The 17,967-nt window shown below is 41.4% G+C and overlaps 2 protein-coding genes across 3 annotated transcripts in view; one reads left to right on the top strand and one right to left on the bottom strand.

Moving 5' to 3' along the window:
- Positions 1 to 9,151, top strand: part of LOC139918263 (uncharacterized) — a 62,977-nt gene extending 53,826 nt beyond the window's left edge. Inside the window, exons 40-53 of the mRNA XM_078284209.1 lie at positions 44 to 281; positions 494 to 666; positions 832 to 901; positions 2,170 to 2,297; positions 2,430 to 2,461; positions 2,543 to 2,711; positions 3,031 to 3,135; positions 3,675 to 3,715; positions 4,035 to 4,166; positions 4,601 to 4,699; positions 6,332 to 6,460; positions 6,600 to 6,639; positions 6,786 to 6,906; positions 8,792 to 9,151. Coding sequence (XP_078140335.1) covers positions 44 to 281; positions 494 to 666; positions 832 to 901; positions 2,170 to 2,297; positions 2,430 to 2,461; positions 2,543 to 2,711; positions 3,031 to 3,135; positions 3,675 to 3,715; positions 4,035 to 4,166; positions 4,601 to 4,699; positions 6,332 to 6,460; positions 6,600 to 6,639; positions 6,786 to 6,906; positions 8,792 to 8,987 — 1,673 coding nt within the window. The 3' untranslated portion in view covers positions 8,988 to 9,151. The remainder of the gene's footprint in view (positions 1 to 43; positions 282 to 493; positions 667 to 831; positions 902 to 2,169; positions 2,298 to 2,429; positions 2,462 to 2,542; positions 2,712 to 3,030; positions 3,136 to 3,674; positions 3,716 to 4,034; positions 4,167 to 4,600; positions 4,700 to 6,331; positions 6,461 to 6,599; positions 6,640 to 6,785; positions 6,907 to 8,791) is intronic.
- Positions 9,152 to 10,326: 1,175 nt separating this feature from the next.
- On the bottom strand, positions 10,327 to 17,941 carry tollip (toll interacting protein). 2 transcript variants are annotated; one of them, XM_071907455.2, is made up of 6 exons: positions 17,770 to 17,941; positions 16,109 to 16,258; positions 14,128 to 14,310; positions 13,832 to 13,984; positions 12,986 to 13,070; positions 10,327 to 12,868 (listed from the first exon to the last, which is right to left on the bottom strand). In XM_071907455.2, exons 1-6 carry the CDS (start codon positions 17,800 to 17,802, stop codon positions 12,645 to 12,647), a joined length of 828 nt encoding a protein of 275 aa, XP_071763556.1. In that variant the 5' UTR covers positions 17,803 to 17,941; the 3' UTR covers positions 10,327 to 12,644. The 2 variants fall into 2 exon arrangements, with proteins under 2 accessions (XP_071763556.1, XP_071763562.1); XM_071907461.2 differs by lacking the exon at positions 17,770 to 17,941 and adding an exon at positions 14,928 to 15,010 and having other exon boundaries at positions 16,109 to 16,193.
- Between the last annotated feature and the right edge of the window lie 26 nt (positions 17,942 to 17,967).

The following is a 17,967-nucleotide window of genomic DNA, read 5'->3' on the forward strand; positions in this document are numbered from 1 at the left end:
GCTTCAACTTGCTCATTTCTCCTCTCTCTCTCTCCCTTCCCAGGAACCTGTGACAACTCCCAGGCCAACGACTGCCGTTCTCCCAACGGCCAGGTGGAGAACTGCACAGTCTCTGCAGGCCAGTGGCATGTCCCAGGTACACCCTGTGTCACCCCCACAGTCCCACCCACCACCACCATCTCAGCACCACCTTTCTCCACCACTGTCAGGACCTCCTCAGCACCCCCCATATCTACCCCAGCGCCCTGCAAACCTGCCATCTGTGATATCCTAACCAGCAGGTGAGGAGAACCAGCACAATATTGAGGGCTTTTGTCAGACCTACTCACCACACAATATTGCTTAAGGCTCAGAGATATATGCCAAACCAAGACCAATCATATAGCGCACAGAGACCATTCAAAAGCTGTTAAAATCTGTTGGAAAATGAAATTTGGATACTGTCCCTGTCCATGCTAAATACATTCTGTCCTGGTTTGTATGCCCCCTCTAGTGTTTTTGAGCAATGCCACACAGTTGTGCCCCCGGCACCATTTGTGGAGGCCTGCAGATCAGACATTTGCAACGGTGGCAATGACAGCTGCTCCAGCCTGGAGGCCTACGCCTCTGACTGTTCCAGTGCAGGAGTCTGTATCGACTGGAGGAATGCCACCAATGGGCAGTGTGGTGAGACTTTGATTCTTCGTTCTTTTGAATCATATTAAGTCGATAGTACTCAATACTACAACACCCAGTTTGTTTCCTGGAGTTCTGAAAATTGTGTATAATAATAATGCATTAATTTATAATATCCAGGCAGAATGTTTTTTAAACATAATTTCCATCCTACAGAGCACAAGTGTCCAAGCAACAAGGTGTACATGGCCTGTGGTCCAGCTGTAGAGCCTACATGCAATGACAGGTATATCAACAGTATGATCCACTAATGTAATGTATGCAACAGAACGGCCGTTCCCAGTCGGAAACTCGGACAAAATTATTTCCGCCCGAGTTGTCCGACATAAACACAGCTGACGTCACAGCATCAATCTGTAGGCTGATTTTACTTGATATGTAGTTTTTGTGCTATGAAAACCTGTTGTAACAACTTTGTTTCCATTTGTAACGTAATTCAGTTGACTTGTGCTTTGTTACTAGATAGAAGTCTTTGCTGTATGAACTCGCCTGCTAACGTAACTAGAGCTGTCAGATAGCTGCCGTTAACGTTAATGGGCAAAGGCTGTTGCGTCCATGTTTTCCCGAGAAGACGCACTGGAACGCATTCCAATGGAATGCACCATATTACCGTGTGAACCGACCCTTAAATGCTATTCCTTAATCACAAACCAGTTTCACTGCACAGTAAGCACACAGGCTTCATACCAACTGGCACAAACAAGTACTTGTCAGTCCACTCACTGTTAAACTGCCGAATTCCTGTGTCGACGTTCCTCTTTTTTAGTGTAGAAAGCAACATTTTGTTGACGACTGTTGCTAGCGAGCTAGCCCGCTGTGCAGCAGGAGACAGCAGGCAGGCAGTTTTTTCTCTGACCCTGCGCACTATCGACGTTTAGTCACTGTAGCTACTCCTATTGGCTGTAGGGCGGGACAAATGGGCATTTGCAGGAAAAGTCCAATAGTGCATACAGATGAAATATAATGGATGAAAAGTTTTTCTCTGAGTTCATGGGAATTAATCAAAGGGCCAGTAAAAAATCAATTGCGGGCCATATCCGGCCCACAGGCCACCAGTTGAAGAGCCCGGTGTTAGGGTTTCACCCATGTTTGTTTGTCTGTCTATGTCAGCAGTGTATCTCAAAAACTTCTGAATGAAATTTGGTGGACAGATAGGCCTTAAGCTAAGAAACAATTAAGTAGATTTTGGTGGTGATCTGGATTTGGGATTTCCGCCATCAGATGATTATCGTTTCTTAGCCATAACTATGAAACTGCCGAAATTAGAGACTTGATTCAAAATCCTAAGGGTATGTTTTCTGGGTCAAAAAAATAAATTGAACTTAAATTTAAGTGATAGAAATGATGTCTTTTGGTGTAACAATTTAGAGAATTGTTCAGCGTAGGTGGAGGTTTGCACTCTCCAACTGCCTTCTAGTTTTATGTGAGAAGGTCCCAAACAAAATGTTCAAAAAAATCTACCTTCAATAATCTCACTTGCAATTTCCACATCAGGTACAACAAGAAGTTCCAGGCAGTGAACCAGCCATCCACTAACAGCTCCAACACCAAGGAGGGTTGCTTCTGTCCTCATGAGACCACCCTGTTCAACACTGTCTATGACATGTGTGTTGTCTCCTGCGGTAAGAGGGGATGCCTTCAGACAGTAGACCTGGTCTTGATTGGGTCATGGAACATAGTTCACAAGAGCATTTGCTCGTAGATGTCTAAACTGCACATATATCTAGAAACACTTCTTTCTGTTTGGATTTCAGACTGCGTTGGACCTGATGGTAAACCTAAACAGGTGAGAACTCTACTTAAAATATGCATAACAGAGTGTGATCTTTGTTTCTGAACTGTTTCTTTCTAATATTCCTTCCACCAGCCTGGTGACACATGGGTAAGTGGCTGCAATCATTGTATGTGTGACAAGGACTCCATGGGCATCCAGTGCCATCCTATCACATGCCCACCAACACCCAGCCTCAACTGCAGCAAGCCTGGCCAGCGACTGTTAAACAAGACAGAGGACTGCTGCCCAGCACAGTCATGTGGTAAGTAACACAACTCTACTACCCTGAAGATACTATAACAGTGCTCTGTAAATTTCCTGTAACTTCACTACTGCATGTTTACTCTCTAGTCCGACGTCACCATATACACTTGTTAATGGATGTAGAGGTGAATGACTACAGCAACAAATGGAAAATGTGCCTCTATATACAGCATTAACCTGAGGCTCAGGGCTATTTATTGGAAAAGGCTGAAAAATCCATGAGCAAACGACTGGGGTAAAAGTGTATGTGTAGCTTTAAGCAAATGAGTTACACATTGAATATCTTGATAATCATCCCATCATTTTGCCCTCAACAGAATGCGATGTAAATCTGTGTCCCACTGACACAATCACCTGCCAACCAGGGTTCCAGCTCAACATCACCATGACCAGTGGCAGCTGCTGCCCTTCCTACCAGTGCGGTATGTGACTCCACTGTTGATGTGGAATAATGTGGTATATGCAATATTCCACATTTATTATAAAGAATATAAAGAATTATAAAACAGTGAGCTTGTAAACCAGTTACACCAACATTTTTTCTTCTGTTGCTATTTCAATATATTGACTTACCAACAAGTGATTATTTATTTATTTATTTTTGCTTCTACCAATTTTCTGTCATCCTGTTGCTATCTCAATATATTGACCTAGTGACTGAGCTAACTGACTGGTAGCATATTAAACTGCAGCAACACTGCAAGGGCTAACTACCAGGTCCCAGGAGCACTATAGCCAGGTTGGTCAAGTCGTAGTGTCATTGCTTGGGGAGTACGGGGTCCTGGGTTTGTGCCCCAACACTGTTTGGTCCATTAATGTTTCCAGACACAAGAGGGCAAGAATGCACCAGTGTTGTGTCTTCAAAACAAGCCCAAATGCATTTTTATTTAAGGAAGAACAGTCACCATCAGTGTATGAATTCCACACATTCCACTTATCTAGCTTCTGTTTGTCTCTCCAGTTCCTAAAGGGGTGTGTGTCCACAACAAGACTGAGTACCCGGTAAGAACACAGTCAATATCCCTGCCTCATGGTCCCATTTTACAGTCTTGAGAAAACAGGAACTATCAAACTTTCATCAGGTTTTGCAGCCATAAAATAGCACAATGAGTGATGCCTCCCCCTCCAACTCCCTCCCAAAATAATGTCTATCAAACAGAAAATGGTTTAGTGGCAGATAGTTTCCAGCATGTGTGTGCATCTGTATTCTAGGAAAAAAGGCTTCACACACTAAAAAAAAAAACCCTAACCAGCTATTGTAACTGAAGAATATTTAATTGAGCAGCATAAAGTTTCATCAGTGTGCATTTGTATTCCCCAGCCTGGCTCCAAGATACCACCATCAGGACCTGAGTCTTGTGAGGACTGTTACTGCAGCAGCTCCATTGATAGCAGTACCAAGCTGCATACCATTACCTGCACACCTGTTGTCTGCAACAAAACCTGCTCAAAGGTATGCTTACTCATATATACCAACAAACACACACACTACATTTTAGATGTTTAATACTCTTACCCAAGTGCAATAATAAGCTTAAATTCATGTCTCACCAATTTTACAATCACTCAATACTATGGAAGGGTCAAAACAAAGCAGCCACATATTAGAATAAGAGTAGAAACATTCCTGTTTCCCTTGAATATTCAACAATAGAGAAATCGTAGGTACAGAAATGAGAGACGAGATGATTGCTTTTTTACAGGAACTAGATCAAACAAAGATATGCAAGCACACTTGAGTGCATGCATACACACACACTGGCTATTTAAACCATTTAGGTCCCTTGGCTTTTTGCACTTTTTTTTTTTTTTTTGCAAAAAGCCAAGGTAGCTGAATACTTTTTCATAACCACAATAAGCTCTCACTTACTCTCCCTCGTTCTCCAGGGTTATGAGTACCAGACTGTACCTGGCCAGTGCTGTGGGAAATGTGTTCAGAAGATCTGTATTGTCAACATGCCAGACAGCACTACGCACATCATCGAGGTTAGTGGTTGTGTGAATGCGTGTGCTGCATATGAACCAGCAGATCTGAGATAAAGCCTTTACCTCAGACATCCTACAATGCCAAGCGTAAAGGGCTAGACATTGTATGATGCATATAAATGACATTCCATGTTACATATTTACAACTTCCATTTATTTCTGTGTTTGATGTAATTTAATGATTGATAGACAGCCAGACAGCAAATAGAAAGGTAAGGACATCCTGCTGGCTCAGTGGCATGTGCATGGATTGGGTATGGCAGTGTATGGCAGTTGCCATGTCTTGGCTTCATGGAGTAATTCAGAAAAAAAAATGTATAGTAATTAAACAAAGAAGTTAGCACTTCATCTTTTCTCTAAACAAAAATAGATCAGCCCAAAAGAAATTACTTTCCTTCCCTTCAACGCAATTGATGCATAATTGTCCTGCAATAATGTACTTCTCCAGTTACTTTAGATATAAGGTCTGAGAAAAATGCAGCTCTTGCATCCTTAACCATTTTCTAATATGTGAGCATTAGATTTTTCAAAATATCATGGAAGATCTGTAATTCCATTTACGCTCGCATTCTCTTAGAGGGGCCTGAGTTTTACCATTGAGCCACGGAAGAGCTGAGGTTTTGACCTTGTTTTTGAAAGGAGCAATGGAGTTGAGTACTAGCAAACAGGTTTGATTAAAATGAATGACTAGCTCATCAGTGTGACTCTGGGATGTCATGAAAGATATATCACTGCGAATCGCCAAGAAAGCCTCAGAATTTGGTTGCAGAGGTTATGTTAAAAATGCGAGAGCTGAGCTGAGAAGATGGCTTTGAAGTAGAGGGAAGTAGCGGTGCATCAAATACAATTGCCTTGTGGTCAGACACACACATATCCTCTGTCTCAACATTATTTAGGGGCAGAACAAAGGAGAGTACAAGGTCAAGAGTATGGCCCTTTACATGAGTAGGCTCACTAACAGATTGAATAAGATTAAAAGACTCAATAAACTGCATAAAATCAGTAACAAGTGCGTATGATGGGTAACGCACATGGATGTATTTTTTTTTATTCGTATTTAGGCATGATGAGAGACAGAAGGTCAGAGAATTCCAGGATGAAATCATGGTTCAGTTTAGGGGGGTCAGACTAAGCAAGGGAGCCTTACCATTTACCAGGAAACTAAGTGATTCAAACGTGGGAAAAATGCCATTAGAGATAGGGGAACATTTTATGTGATTTGTGTGAATAACAGCTACCCCCCCACGACCAGATTAGCCATACTTGATGGGGGAGAGAGAGAGAGAGAGAGTGATGTCATGTAGTAGCAAAGTAATCAATGCACTTTGTTACATAGTTATTCCTTGTTGTTTTGGGGTGTATGGATAGCATTATGTTTGCTAAAAATTGTACTAATAGTAGGCATGTTTAAAATTAAGTTTATGTTTCTCAGATACCCTCAGGGTAGCTAAGGCATTTTGTAACATCACACTGCCATACCTTGGCTTGTGCTGAAACATCCCCCAAGCTCAGTGGGCTAGGCCACGCACCATGTGAGTGAGGCCCGGGACCTTTGTCGCATGTCATCCCCCTCTCTCTCCCACTATCTAATAAAGCCGTCTATATTCTTCCTTTAATCACCTGTTGGTACAGGTGAATGAGACTTGGTCGCCCCCTGATGACAAGTGTGTGAAATACACCTGTGAGAAGATTAATGGACAGCTCATTACCAAGGAGACCAAGATCACCTGTCCTCACTTCAACCCACTGGATTGTGAACCTGTGAGTTCCTCTGCCTTTACCAACACTAACAATCCACAGCTTATAACCCTTATGACCCTATGATAGCCATTAATCATGTACTGCATACTGATTACAGTATGTCTAAAATGCAATATGAAATGTGCCTTCCCTCTTCCAGGGCACAGAGACAACCGATTCTAGTGGATGCTGCAAGACCTGTAAGTTAATGAGTCTAGTTAGAGATTTCAAACTGATAGCCACCACAGAAGTATACAATACTGTACAAGTTGGAAACATGTCATTTTCACGACAAAGTTGTATGTCACGTCATCCAATGAAGCCTAACCCTGGATGTATGTTCCAGGTACGGTGCGTAGCATATGTGAGGTCCAGAGCAAGCAGACGGTCATCAAGGTGAACGAATGTACAAGCCTTCGGCCTGTCAACATCTCCTCCTGCTCTGGACACTGTGGAAGCTCATCCATGTGAGTCCGCCATCTTTATAGCACTACTCAGAATGCTGGCTTAGGTCCAGATTCATTAAGATTGTGTTGCGAGGGCTATCTGTGCACGTTTTTGCACCTCAGTTGCTTGAGGTAAGAGCGATGCCAATGAGTTTTCCCGTTATAAAGTAAGAAATTGAATTTTAAATTAAATGTAATTGCTTGAATTGAACATGATTAGTATTTCATTTAACTGTAATTTAAAATTTGGTTCTCCCACCTGAAAATCAGTTTTCCTAATTCAGGTTGAGCTCTCTGAGACATGCCTAGGGGGCACAAAGGACTTTTGTCCTCTGAGTGTCATCTGGAGGGTAGCTTCCCCTATAAGGCTGTCAACAGTGGCCCCGCCTCTACTCTTCACTCAGCCAACTACAATCCATGTGGCACTGTGCCTTCCTCATCACCTCAGCCAATGGTCAAACCTTATTCTTCCCACTAGGTGAAAGAGATGCAAGTCTTGTCATTTGTTATATTTGTGTTAGTGTAATTTGTAATAGTGTTGGGAACATAATATCAACTTTATAGTCAAGCTAAAATTGTCTGTTGACTGTAGTTGGTTGATAGCTTTTGGCTAGGTACTGGCTGATGGTGGCTAATGTTTTGAGAAAAGTGATAATTTATATGATTTCTTCCAAATAGTTATATGTTTTATCATCAGTGATTATAAATGTAAACATACATAAGTGATATTCTTCCCAACCACTGCTAAATATCGAAATATGATGATGCTGTAAACAACTATAGCTTGCCAGGCTGCCATACACTTTTTTTAAGCAATACGACTGTCTGCAGGATAGCACACTGATGTTTTGTGCTTCGTGGCAGCCTTTTAGCTAGCTGAAGACAGCCTTAAAGTCCAGATGAAACGGCATTTCGAGAGTATCTAACTTCCGTATCGTGACGTATTTCCGAGTGAAACAGGAAAGACAGGCGGGACGTAACGTTGGGAGGAATTTGATTTGAACGTTGAAAAGTGGGCGTGTCATAACACCCGAAGACACACCGAAGCACCGTGCTGTTGCTAGCTAGCTAACTAATGCATCTTAGCCTCTTAGCTCTGTGCGCTAAAAGTTGAAGATTGATTGATGGGTGGATGTCATGATATTATTGGTTGAAATTAGTTACGGGCATGCTTACGTAAGCACACGGCATATTTTGTTTTACAGGAAGAAAACATGATTGAATTTTGATATAAGAATACAATGAAATTGATTTTTGGTATTTTTTTTGGCATATATTGTTAAATAGGTGCACAGTATGACCGGGGATGTGATCTAAAAGGGTTAAAAAGGCATTTTTCATTTCATCTGGTCTTTAACAGTACAGGTAATCAGCACAGGGGAAAGCCAGCACATGACAAGCCTGCAGTGGCTTGTCATTGGCTAAGTGAAGAGTGGGGCGGAACCATGGTTGGCAGCCTTGGAGGAGGGCATGCCTTCCATCAACATTCAGGGAACAAAAGTCCCTTGTGCCTGGAGGCATGTCTCAGAGCTCAATCTGAATTAAGAAACAGAATTTGAATTGGGAAACCTGAATTTGAAATAATAGTTAAAAGTTAAATTCAATAACAAATTCAATTTAAAGCCACTGCATTCAATTTTTAAATTAATTTATTCCATGCAAAGAATCCCTCTAAAAGAGCACGCCGCAAGCAATAGCCCCGTTCAACATGAATTGTGTTCTCTAATCTGATCTGCTCCACGGCATTCTGATTTGGTCATTTTGGTGAGATGGCACTTTAGTGAATCTGGGCCTTGTTGAACTCAATACGATTCCTATCATCATAATAAATGAAGTGCTTATCAGCAGCAGGGGAGATGCTAACACCCAACCCAAACTGTTATCTTTGCTGCGTGTTTGTGAGCAGGTACTCTGCAGCAGCCAACATGATGACACACCAGTGTGAGTGTTGCCAGGAGAAGAGCACCAGCCAGAAGGAGGTGGAGCTGACTTGTGCCGACGGCTCCAGGGTCAAACACACCTACATCACAGTGGAGGCATGCAGCTGCAGTGCCACCAGGTGTGCGCCCGGGGTGACACCCAGCCGGCGCAGGAGACGTTGAGAGCACACATGCACATTAACACACTGACGAATGCTTCTCAGTGGACTGAAGCCTTACAGATGCTACACAATAGACAGAATATTTTATTATTATTATTATTATTCTGTCAGGTTTCATTATTTATAACCCAACATGTACTCCTAACCATGACTCTTGGGTAGCACTTTTTCAATGTCACAGGATATTATTGTGGTGTAAATGTACTGTAGTTTAGCATATGTTAGTAGTCTATATTAATAAAATGAATTCCTGCAAAATTAACCCTTGTATCTCTACATTCTTACGGTTCCCTGTGGCCCTTGTATATACTAGCAAAACAAGTATTCATCAACATGGAAGATCAACTTTTTTATCATCCACAATTTTGCATTTACAAAGGGAACAAGCAAAAATTATACTGCAAGAAAACAATCAAGCTCATTGAAGATCATCTGTACATTCAAAGTAAATTCCAAAGGGATCGAGCTACTTGTTTCATAGAAACATTTTGATGACAGTTTGATATTTTGAAGGGCACAACAAAACTCTAGCTACCATTAAAAGTGCTGTTGTGTCAGGGTATCACAAGATAAGAGTTAAGACTGTTGCCTGCCAACAGGTTCCATGTGGAGTCCTATGAACCAACATTAGTGCAGCTGTCAGGCTCACAGCCCAAAAGCTCAGACACTGAGAGGTTAATTTTGCATTAATTTTCTAGAGTTTACCATTTGTTACAATGTAAGTTCACCTTAGTTTTAAAACCATTTAAGCCTGTGCAATGTGAAGAATTTAGCCCCTCCTGTATTATAAGTCTGCAGTCGCTATCTGGCATTAAGACTCTAGTTGGTGCCAGGGACTGTGACCATTTAACATCTTAAAAGGAACAGTTCTCCCCAAAATAAAAATTCAGTCATGATCTACTCATCCTCATGTCAGTCAAAACATCAGTGAAGTTTGTATGTCCACATAACACACAGCAAGTTAGCTAGCACAGCTCCATGTCAGCCTTCTCCAAAACAACTGAAATAGCTGGGAACTGGTTCCGAGTTTGAAAAAGGGCAAAAATTACCATAAAAAATCTCCAAGACCATGCAGCATAATCCAAGTGTTTTGTAGCCAAACGATTACACTGTGGGTTCAAAAGTCCAATATTTACCTCATTATCTCTGGCTGCCCTACAGTGATCTGGCAGAAGACCCTTGCTGCCTTCATGTGCTCCTCATCAGCTCCTATTTCCAAGTTTGAAAATTGTAAATAAAACTTGTCTCTAATTGAAATGGACCCTGAAATAAAAGTAGTGGCACAGAGCTTCATTCAGCTTCAACAGCAGAATGAAGAGGAAAATATCACATCATCAAAATTGATATTTTAATATGTTTAATACAGGTCTCAGTGGCTGGAGTATGTGTGTGTGACACCTAAGGTTAAAACAAAGAGTGAGAATGTCACATCTTGGGTATCATGGAAAATTCAACTTTCTCATTTGTATTTACCACTTTATTGGGTTGTTCAAGCACACTCTCGCCATAATTACAATATTTCTGAGCATTTGAAAGCAGCATCTGCTTGCTGTTGTGAACAAATCAATGTCAGTGAGGAAAATATAGCAGATAACGAGGTAAATATTGGGACTTTTGGACTCACTGTAATTGCTTGGCTTCAGAACACTTGGATTATGCTGCATGAGCTGTTTGGAGTAATTTTATGGTCATTTTTTGCCCTTTTTGGAAGTCTAAAGAACAAGTTCCCAGCCACTTCAGTTTTTTTGGAGAAGGCTGACATCGAGCTGCTCTAGCCAACTCGGTGTGTTATGTGGACATACAAACTTAACCAGTGTTTCAACTCACATCAGGGTGAGCAGATAAAGACAAAATTTTCATTTTTGGGTGAACTATTCCTTTAAGCACTGGAAATTAAGATCAACAAGAAAAGTAGTTGGACTTTCAGAAGCTGTACAACAATTAAGCCATCTAAAATACACAATATTCTCATGACACATAGAATAATATGGCTGTGACATACCAATAATCTCAATAGCTATAGAATAGAGAATCACACCATAAAGAGCATAGGATCTTTCATGGAAAAAATATAGCACATCTGTATGATTAAGCAGATACAAGTATTAAAGACAATAACCAAAGTTAAAGTCAAACCTTTGGCAGACAGCAACATTCAATACCTTGTATCCAACAGGTCTCAATGGAAAGCTCAATTAGGGGAAAGGGTCAACAGATACAACCTCAGTGGTTGGAAAAAATGAATTTCTGGAAGGAGGGTAGGCTGTTTGGGTCTTGACATTTAGGTCATAGAAATCATAGAGGGTTAGTCTGCATGCTGCTGTGTTCAGCTCTCCGATTAACCTCAACATAGAAAATTTGGATGGAAGGGTTTTGGTCTGGGTATAGATCTACAGGACAACAAATAAGAGATGCTACCATAGCTTCATAAAATCCTGATTCATCAAGAACATGAAATTCCTGACACTTCTTTGATCATTCTTAAACTATGTATTGATATCAGTTCTTTACAGTCAAGAAAAAACATTCTACACCTTAGGATATTACTTTAGAACTGTATGTCTTTACATCCTTAGTTAACTGTTTGGAAACTAGTAATATCAAAACTTTACAATGGCATTTTTGTTGGAACCACGCAAAAAAGATGACTTGGAGTTACCCAGTAAAGTGGAGGGAAAGAGAAAATAATATATCAAGGGAAAAGAATATAAATGAGGCCGTCGCTGCAAAACCTCTTTTGGCTGTTATTTACATATAATTCCCCAAATAATTTGTTCATTCTATGTCCTCTTTCTCTTCTCATCATCTAGAAATCTACATTATCTGAATACCTTCCACAATAATTTAGCAACTTTTGAAAGTTACATGTTACAATTACATTTATACAGCTATATATTAAACATAGAGAAGCAGCTCTACACAGACCGTTATGGAGAGAGCAGGCTGGTGGCTCTCAGTTCACTATTCACAACAAAATGAACTTGTGTCCTGAAGCCCATTTCACGAAATCTGGCATACAGTGGTAATTCCAACCTCAGAATCTAATGTTAAGAATAAAAACTGGGTTATCCCTATAATCACATTTAATGATCCTGAGGTTGAAAGGGAACAAGAAATGTAAAAGGTCTCAAATATTAGTAACAAGCTTTACAATCCCCATCAGATTAAATTAATGCCAATTCCATATTTTGCCTACTGTGACAACAAACTGGACCTTCTGTCAATGACTGAGCAATGAGTTTCCCAAATGCATTTTGCACCGACGTCATCTTAAATCACTGACTTGTAAGGTGAACATAGTGTCGCAATGCTTTGAGGAACCAGTGCCAGTTCTGAAATAAAGCCCTGTGTGATGGAGTGCAATGTGGACCAGGCTTCAGAGCCATCACCAGCAGGGATAGCTGAGGCTTGATTTACTGGTTAGGGAAAGAGGGAGCCAGCAAAAGAAAGCTACCTTGGTGGGCAATAGCTAGTTGTTCAGTGTGACAGCTAAGATATGGCTGCAGTGTGTGGTTCTGTGATTTACTAACAGCTTAGCTTGCAGCCAGAGTGCAGGAGGTGGGGGTAGGGTTGTGCACAGTGCATAATGTTTTGTGTGTGCGTGCATATGTATGTGCATGTGTGTTGGTATGCCTAATTTGCATCTTGTGTCCTGCAGTTAGAGTTCCTCAGCCATCTGCAGTAGAGAGTTGATGGCAGCATCCTTGTTGCCTTGCTGTGCTTCCAGCACAGTGCGAACCACCTCCCTGTCCAGGTTGGGGAACATGTCCTGCAGTGCCTTCAGGTCCTCCTCACTGCACACGGCCCCCTGGCTGCCCACCGCCGGTATGGGCGCCGGCATCCCCATGGGCACCATGCCCTGGTTGTATACTGCAGGCACTCCTGGGGCAGCATGACAACAGAGGACAGACATTAGGGGTTTGGCAATAATAAGGATAATAAGAGTGTGTCTCGTGTGTGTATAGGGCTGGAGTGTGTGTGTGCGTGCCAGCCTCTGACCTGCGATGGGCACGTATCCCACCCCTTGTTGGTACACAGAGGGCATTAAGACAACTGGCTGAGTCATCAACCCCGCTGGCATGGACTGGCAGAAAAAGAGAGAGACAATTTTAAATTTCACTTATTGTCCTGAATATATTTTATCACATGATATCTAACTCATCTAATACTATCTAACATCTGTCCTCCGTTGCCATGTCATCATGGGAGTGCATTAAAACAAGTAAATTAAAACAGCTACAGTCAGGTATTCGGAATCAAGGCCTTTGCTGGAAGAAATGTGGACAACAGCAGGCAGACCATTTCCATATCTTCTGGGATTGTCCAGTTGTTCAGCCTTATTGGCAGGAAGTAATAACAATAATAAAACATATCATTGGCAACATTCCAGATCATCTTCTGGTTCAAAACAAATACCTCCTTAATATCTTTTTAGCCGCTAGTAAGAAAGCTATAACATGTAAATGGCTACAGAAAGAACCTCCAACAAAGACTAATTGGATAGAACTTGTAAACGATATTCATGACCTTTTCCTTAAGACTATGTAATGAGAATTTTGTGGAATATTGGGGAAAGTGGACCTTGTTTGTGTACTCATGAGCTATGTATGACCCATTTTATCATCTTAATGTGTAACAATTTATTCTGTATACCATGATTGTAATAAGCCTGGTGACCAAATGTTATTGTGTAAAGTATTTCACAACTGCTACTGCACAAGTGATAAAGCAATTACAGTAATATATGGTCAAGGATAAGATGAATCAGATTATCATGAGCCATCTGTCTGTACATTAACAGAAGGTTTATCATGTCTTTCTTTGAGTGTGCATGAATTCACTCACAGCAAAAGACATCACCAGGTTGATCATGCCCTCCTTGTCGTCGCCCTGCCTGCCGCTGAGGCTGAACCACTCGTCCACCACGCTGCCCTCTCTTAGGCCTTCAGGGATGGTGACATGAGTCCACGCTATCCTGTCATCCATGGAGAACGCCCTCTGGATCACACACAATGTGAAACATGTTAATCAAAATGCAATATACACAAATACAAGATGGAATAAACAAAACACAGAAGATCCCCTCGCATATCAGACAGTTCCCGGTGCCCACACAAATTCGCCTCCTCCACCCCTCTCACCTCATCAAAGATCTCTAGGTAGAAGGAGTCCACCCCAGGAGGCACCGTGCACTGGATCACTTTGTTCCAGCGAGGGTTCTTGGCTCCATTGTGAGCAGTCGGTGTCTCGTAGACGGCATAGCCCAGCCTAATCCTACAGTAGGGATCCATACGGGTCATGCCATAGTTTTTAGCCAACTTTGCCTGAACAAAGACAAAGACAGAAAGAGAGGTTGGGTAAGGCTGGGGTCACACTTAAAGACTTTTAAAATCCTAACCAATTGTGTCACACAACGGATTTCAGATTTCTTTGTCTCTCAGCCATAAATATGCTCACACTAGACAATTAGCCAAGGACATACTCCGGGATACCTTTGTTTTAAATGTTGGTGTGGTGCTGTCCACTCTATTCTACAGAGGTTTTACTCTGCTGTATTATTGGCTTTAGAGTGTGCTTTAGAGCTGAAAAATCCCTGGACTTTGTTTTGAAACTCGCGGTCTCGCTGTAAATTTCTTTGAATGTCCTGCAGGTCCGGTTGTATTTTCCATGGTATTTTTAGCCATCTTCAATTAGGGAAACGTCTTCTTTGCCTGTCTACTGCATGTCGATCAGCTGGACATTTTAAGCACTGCTGCCACCTAGCGCTGCCTTTGCGCATTGCATCATTGACTGTATGAAGCCCTGATACAGCCTGAAAATGTAATGATATGCGACGCGTCGGTGATAAAAAATCCACGTCGACGTATTTTCGTAATCTGTGCTGGGCCAAAAAGAACGAACGAATCATTTTGAACGTATCATTCTCGAGCTTGAAACATACCGAGTCAGTAGTGATTCGTACTGGTTCCTCCCACTTCGAGTTTCCATCAAAGCTCATTAAACGATTGAATGATCGCCATGTACCTTAACAAACAAAGACATCACACTTTCAAACCTGCTCTTTTAGGAAGCAGTACATTGTTAAGTGAACCGTTCATTTGGGTTTTCAAGTTTCACTTTCAAATCACTATCTGCAAGCTGTTCGAGACGAGCAGCATCTCGAGCATTGGACACTACTTCCATGTCAAGTCAAATTTGAGCTTTCAGTATACGGTTTACGTATGTATTGAGAACCCGAATGAACGGCTCGTTCAGGTTCTCAAGCTTCAGTACGTAAGTAACCGTATACTGAACACTGGAACTCAACTTGACATGGCAGCAGTACTGAATGCTGGAGTTGCTGCTTGTTGCCGACAGCCTGCAAATCACACTGTGCCTGTGGTAATTTACCACAAAATAACTACTGTTTCTTTGTAGGGACGATAAGTTGATAGACATGCTTTCACTGAAAAAATAAACACTATTGTTTGTGTTAGTATGACAACCTAGTGTATGTTCTAGTATTGAGTGGTTGTATAGTTTTGTGTCGTGTGCCCTTGGGCCTTGCCGTACTTAGACACTGCTTTGTTGCATGATTCATTCATGTGCCGGTACTGAAAACTCGAACTCGACGTGGCAGTGGTATTGAACGCTCCAGATGCTGCTCGTCTTGGACAGCCTGCAGATACTGTGTCTGCGGTGTTTGCCCACTGCCCAGGTTGGCACGCTGCTGTGGTTTCCAGCTTGGTTGGCAGTTACTTGTTTAGCCTTTTGGTGCAACTAATCTTGTAATTTGTCTTAAACCATATTACAAACAAATTTAAATAAAAGTGTGCTTTTGTACTCTAATTATTTTCTTAACAAATAACAATTGACCTCACACATACACCAAAATAGAATCAATAACACTAAAACCTGTTAACATTTACCAAAATGCATGACTTCATAAGTCACCATCTAAAATATAAGAAATAGAAACAATTAACAGTAATAAATCAAATTAAATAGGATATCTTGCCCTCTACTGGCTTAAAATGAGTACAACACTTAATGTATAAGCACACAGGACGTTGGCCGGAATTTATGAAGACCCAACCCTATTCATGATAGTTGAATTGTGATTGATTGTTGAGTTGTTTTTACCTGTACCACAGTGATGCTGAGTCGCCCTACAGTGCCCATTGAGCCTCCATACTGTAGCTGCCTGGCTGCCTGGGCATCCAACTGGACTTGCTGCTGCTGGTGGGTGGGAGCAATTCGTAGGAAGTCCTGAGGAAGCTCCCCGATGTACACCTGAACCCAGACACAGAGGTTTGAGATAGACAGTGTAGGAAAGAGGGCATGACTGAGGGGGTGATGACTAGGGCTGCTGCAATAATTGATCACAATTATAGGAGGCAACCGCAATTATTTTGTAGTTCCTGGACATGAAATGTGGGATATGTCTGTGGATGAATTAAACACATTCACTGCACTTCTGTGTTTCTGTGCAATAGGCTTATATTCTGTATAACTCCAACACAGTAAATTCACAATGTTTGAAGAAATCTGTCATATTTTTAAGTAACTTAAATTTTGTTGCTGTTTATCATTTAACTGCTTAGTTCTTTTTTTGGTGTTTTGCTATGTGTTGGTGATGTGTCTGCAATATTTTTAGGGAATGACTGTGCCTACATTTCCCCCCTGTATATGTCATGTTTTAGAATAAAAACGCAGCCACCAATTTGGTTGTTTTATTCTATAGATACAGTTTTGCTCACTCTCCTTGGGGAAAAAGACAATGACATTGTTTATCACAATGAACAATAACCGTCATTCCAATTTCATAATTGCCACAGCCCTAGCAATGATGCTAACATAGAGACAAACACAATAAAGCAGTGTTCTTTATTGTCTTTTTTGTCTATGCACGAACCCCCAATAAACACACTAACCATATGGGAAGATTTTAGTTGTTGATTTAGTATTGAATTGCATAACTCTCTACATTGTATGAAGGGAGATAATTAGTGTTGAGGGTGAAATATATGAATACAGCAGTCATTCCTATAAATTCTGTAGGCTACTACTGATTATTTTTAGTGATTTAAATTACAGTGAAAGTAAACTATTCCTCAGCAAGGGGATGCCCTGGGAACCCCCCTTTATAGTCCCATGGGGATCGCAGGACCCAGCTTTGAGAATCACAGCCTTAAACAATGGGCCAGGACCAGCCTGAAAACAGTTTAAGAACCCCTGCAAAGATATGTAGATTGCTAGTGACACGTAGCCTAACGTTTGAGTCCACCTGCAGACACAGACAGCAAACGCACTTACTTAGCTTGTTAACATAGCTAAGCAACTTGGTTTAACTGACTTATGACAAACGTGTCTACGGCTCATTTTCAAACAATAGCCACACAAGGCTTTTGCATGTCGTCGAATCAGTAGCCAACTTTACATAATAGTTACTACGCGTAGAGTGATTAGCCACCACTGGCTAGCTAATCCACCCATTAGCTTCTGCGCTAGTTGTAGCAATTAGCTAACGTTAATTAGCAGACTAAATTAAGCTAACGTTATTTCCCAATTTCCCCGCTAGCTACCAAAGCTTCGAAATAAGTGAAATGTTACATATCATTGTTAATTGTGAATGTTTTTAGATAGTTAACCGCAGGTTTTTGTTACGTTGCTTAAGTTAAGTAACGTTAGCTTGGTGATGTTGGTAAGACGCACTAGCTTAGCATGAGTACCTAGCATCCCTACCATAATGTCTTCTGACATAAAGTTAAGTAAACAACACAGAAACCATACGGTAGGTGTACCTGTCCCCGCTGAGTGCTGATGGTGGTCGCCATTTTGTCTCTTCAGAGTCTGGATCACCTCTGGATGGAGCTGTGCCAGTAACTTGATGCTTGGATGCCAGTGCTAGAAGAAGTAACCAAGTCCTCAATGCAGTGTCTACGTCATTCTAGTAAGGTAGTTGCAATACCACAGCCCGCCGATATCCTTGTTTGTGTATG

Source organism: Centroberyx gerrardi, chromosome 1 (genome assembly GCF_048128805.1).
Source record: "Centroberyx gerrardi isolate f3 chromosome 1, fCenGer3.hap1.cur.20231027, whole genome shotgun sequence".
In the NCBI taxonomy this organism is placed as follows: Eukaryota; Metazoa; Chordata; class Actinopteri; order Beryciformes; family Berycidae; genus Centroberyx; species Centroberyx gerrardi.

Excerpts from the sequence above, each read along its gene's own strand:
- tollip (XM_071907455.2), bottom strand. The coding sequence starts at position 17,802 with ATGGCGACCACCATCAGCACTCAGCGGGGACAG. Across the intron at positions 16,259-17,769 it reads TCAGCACTCAGCGGGGACAG|GTGTACATCGGGGAGCTTCC; the intron begins GTACACCTACCG and ends GTCTGGGTTCAG. Across the intron at positions 13,985-14,127 it reads ACCTAGAGATCTTTGATGAG|AGGGCGTTCTCCATGGATGA; the intron begins GTGAGAGGGGTG and ends TGTGTGATCCAG.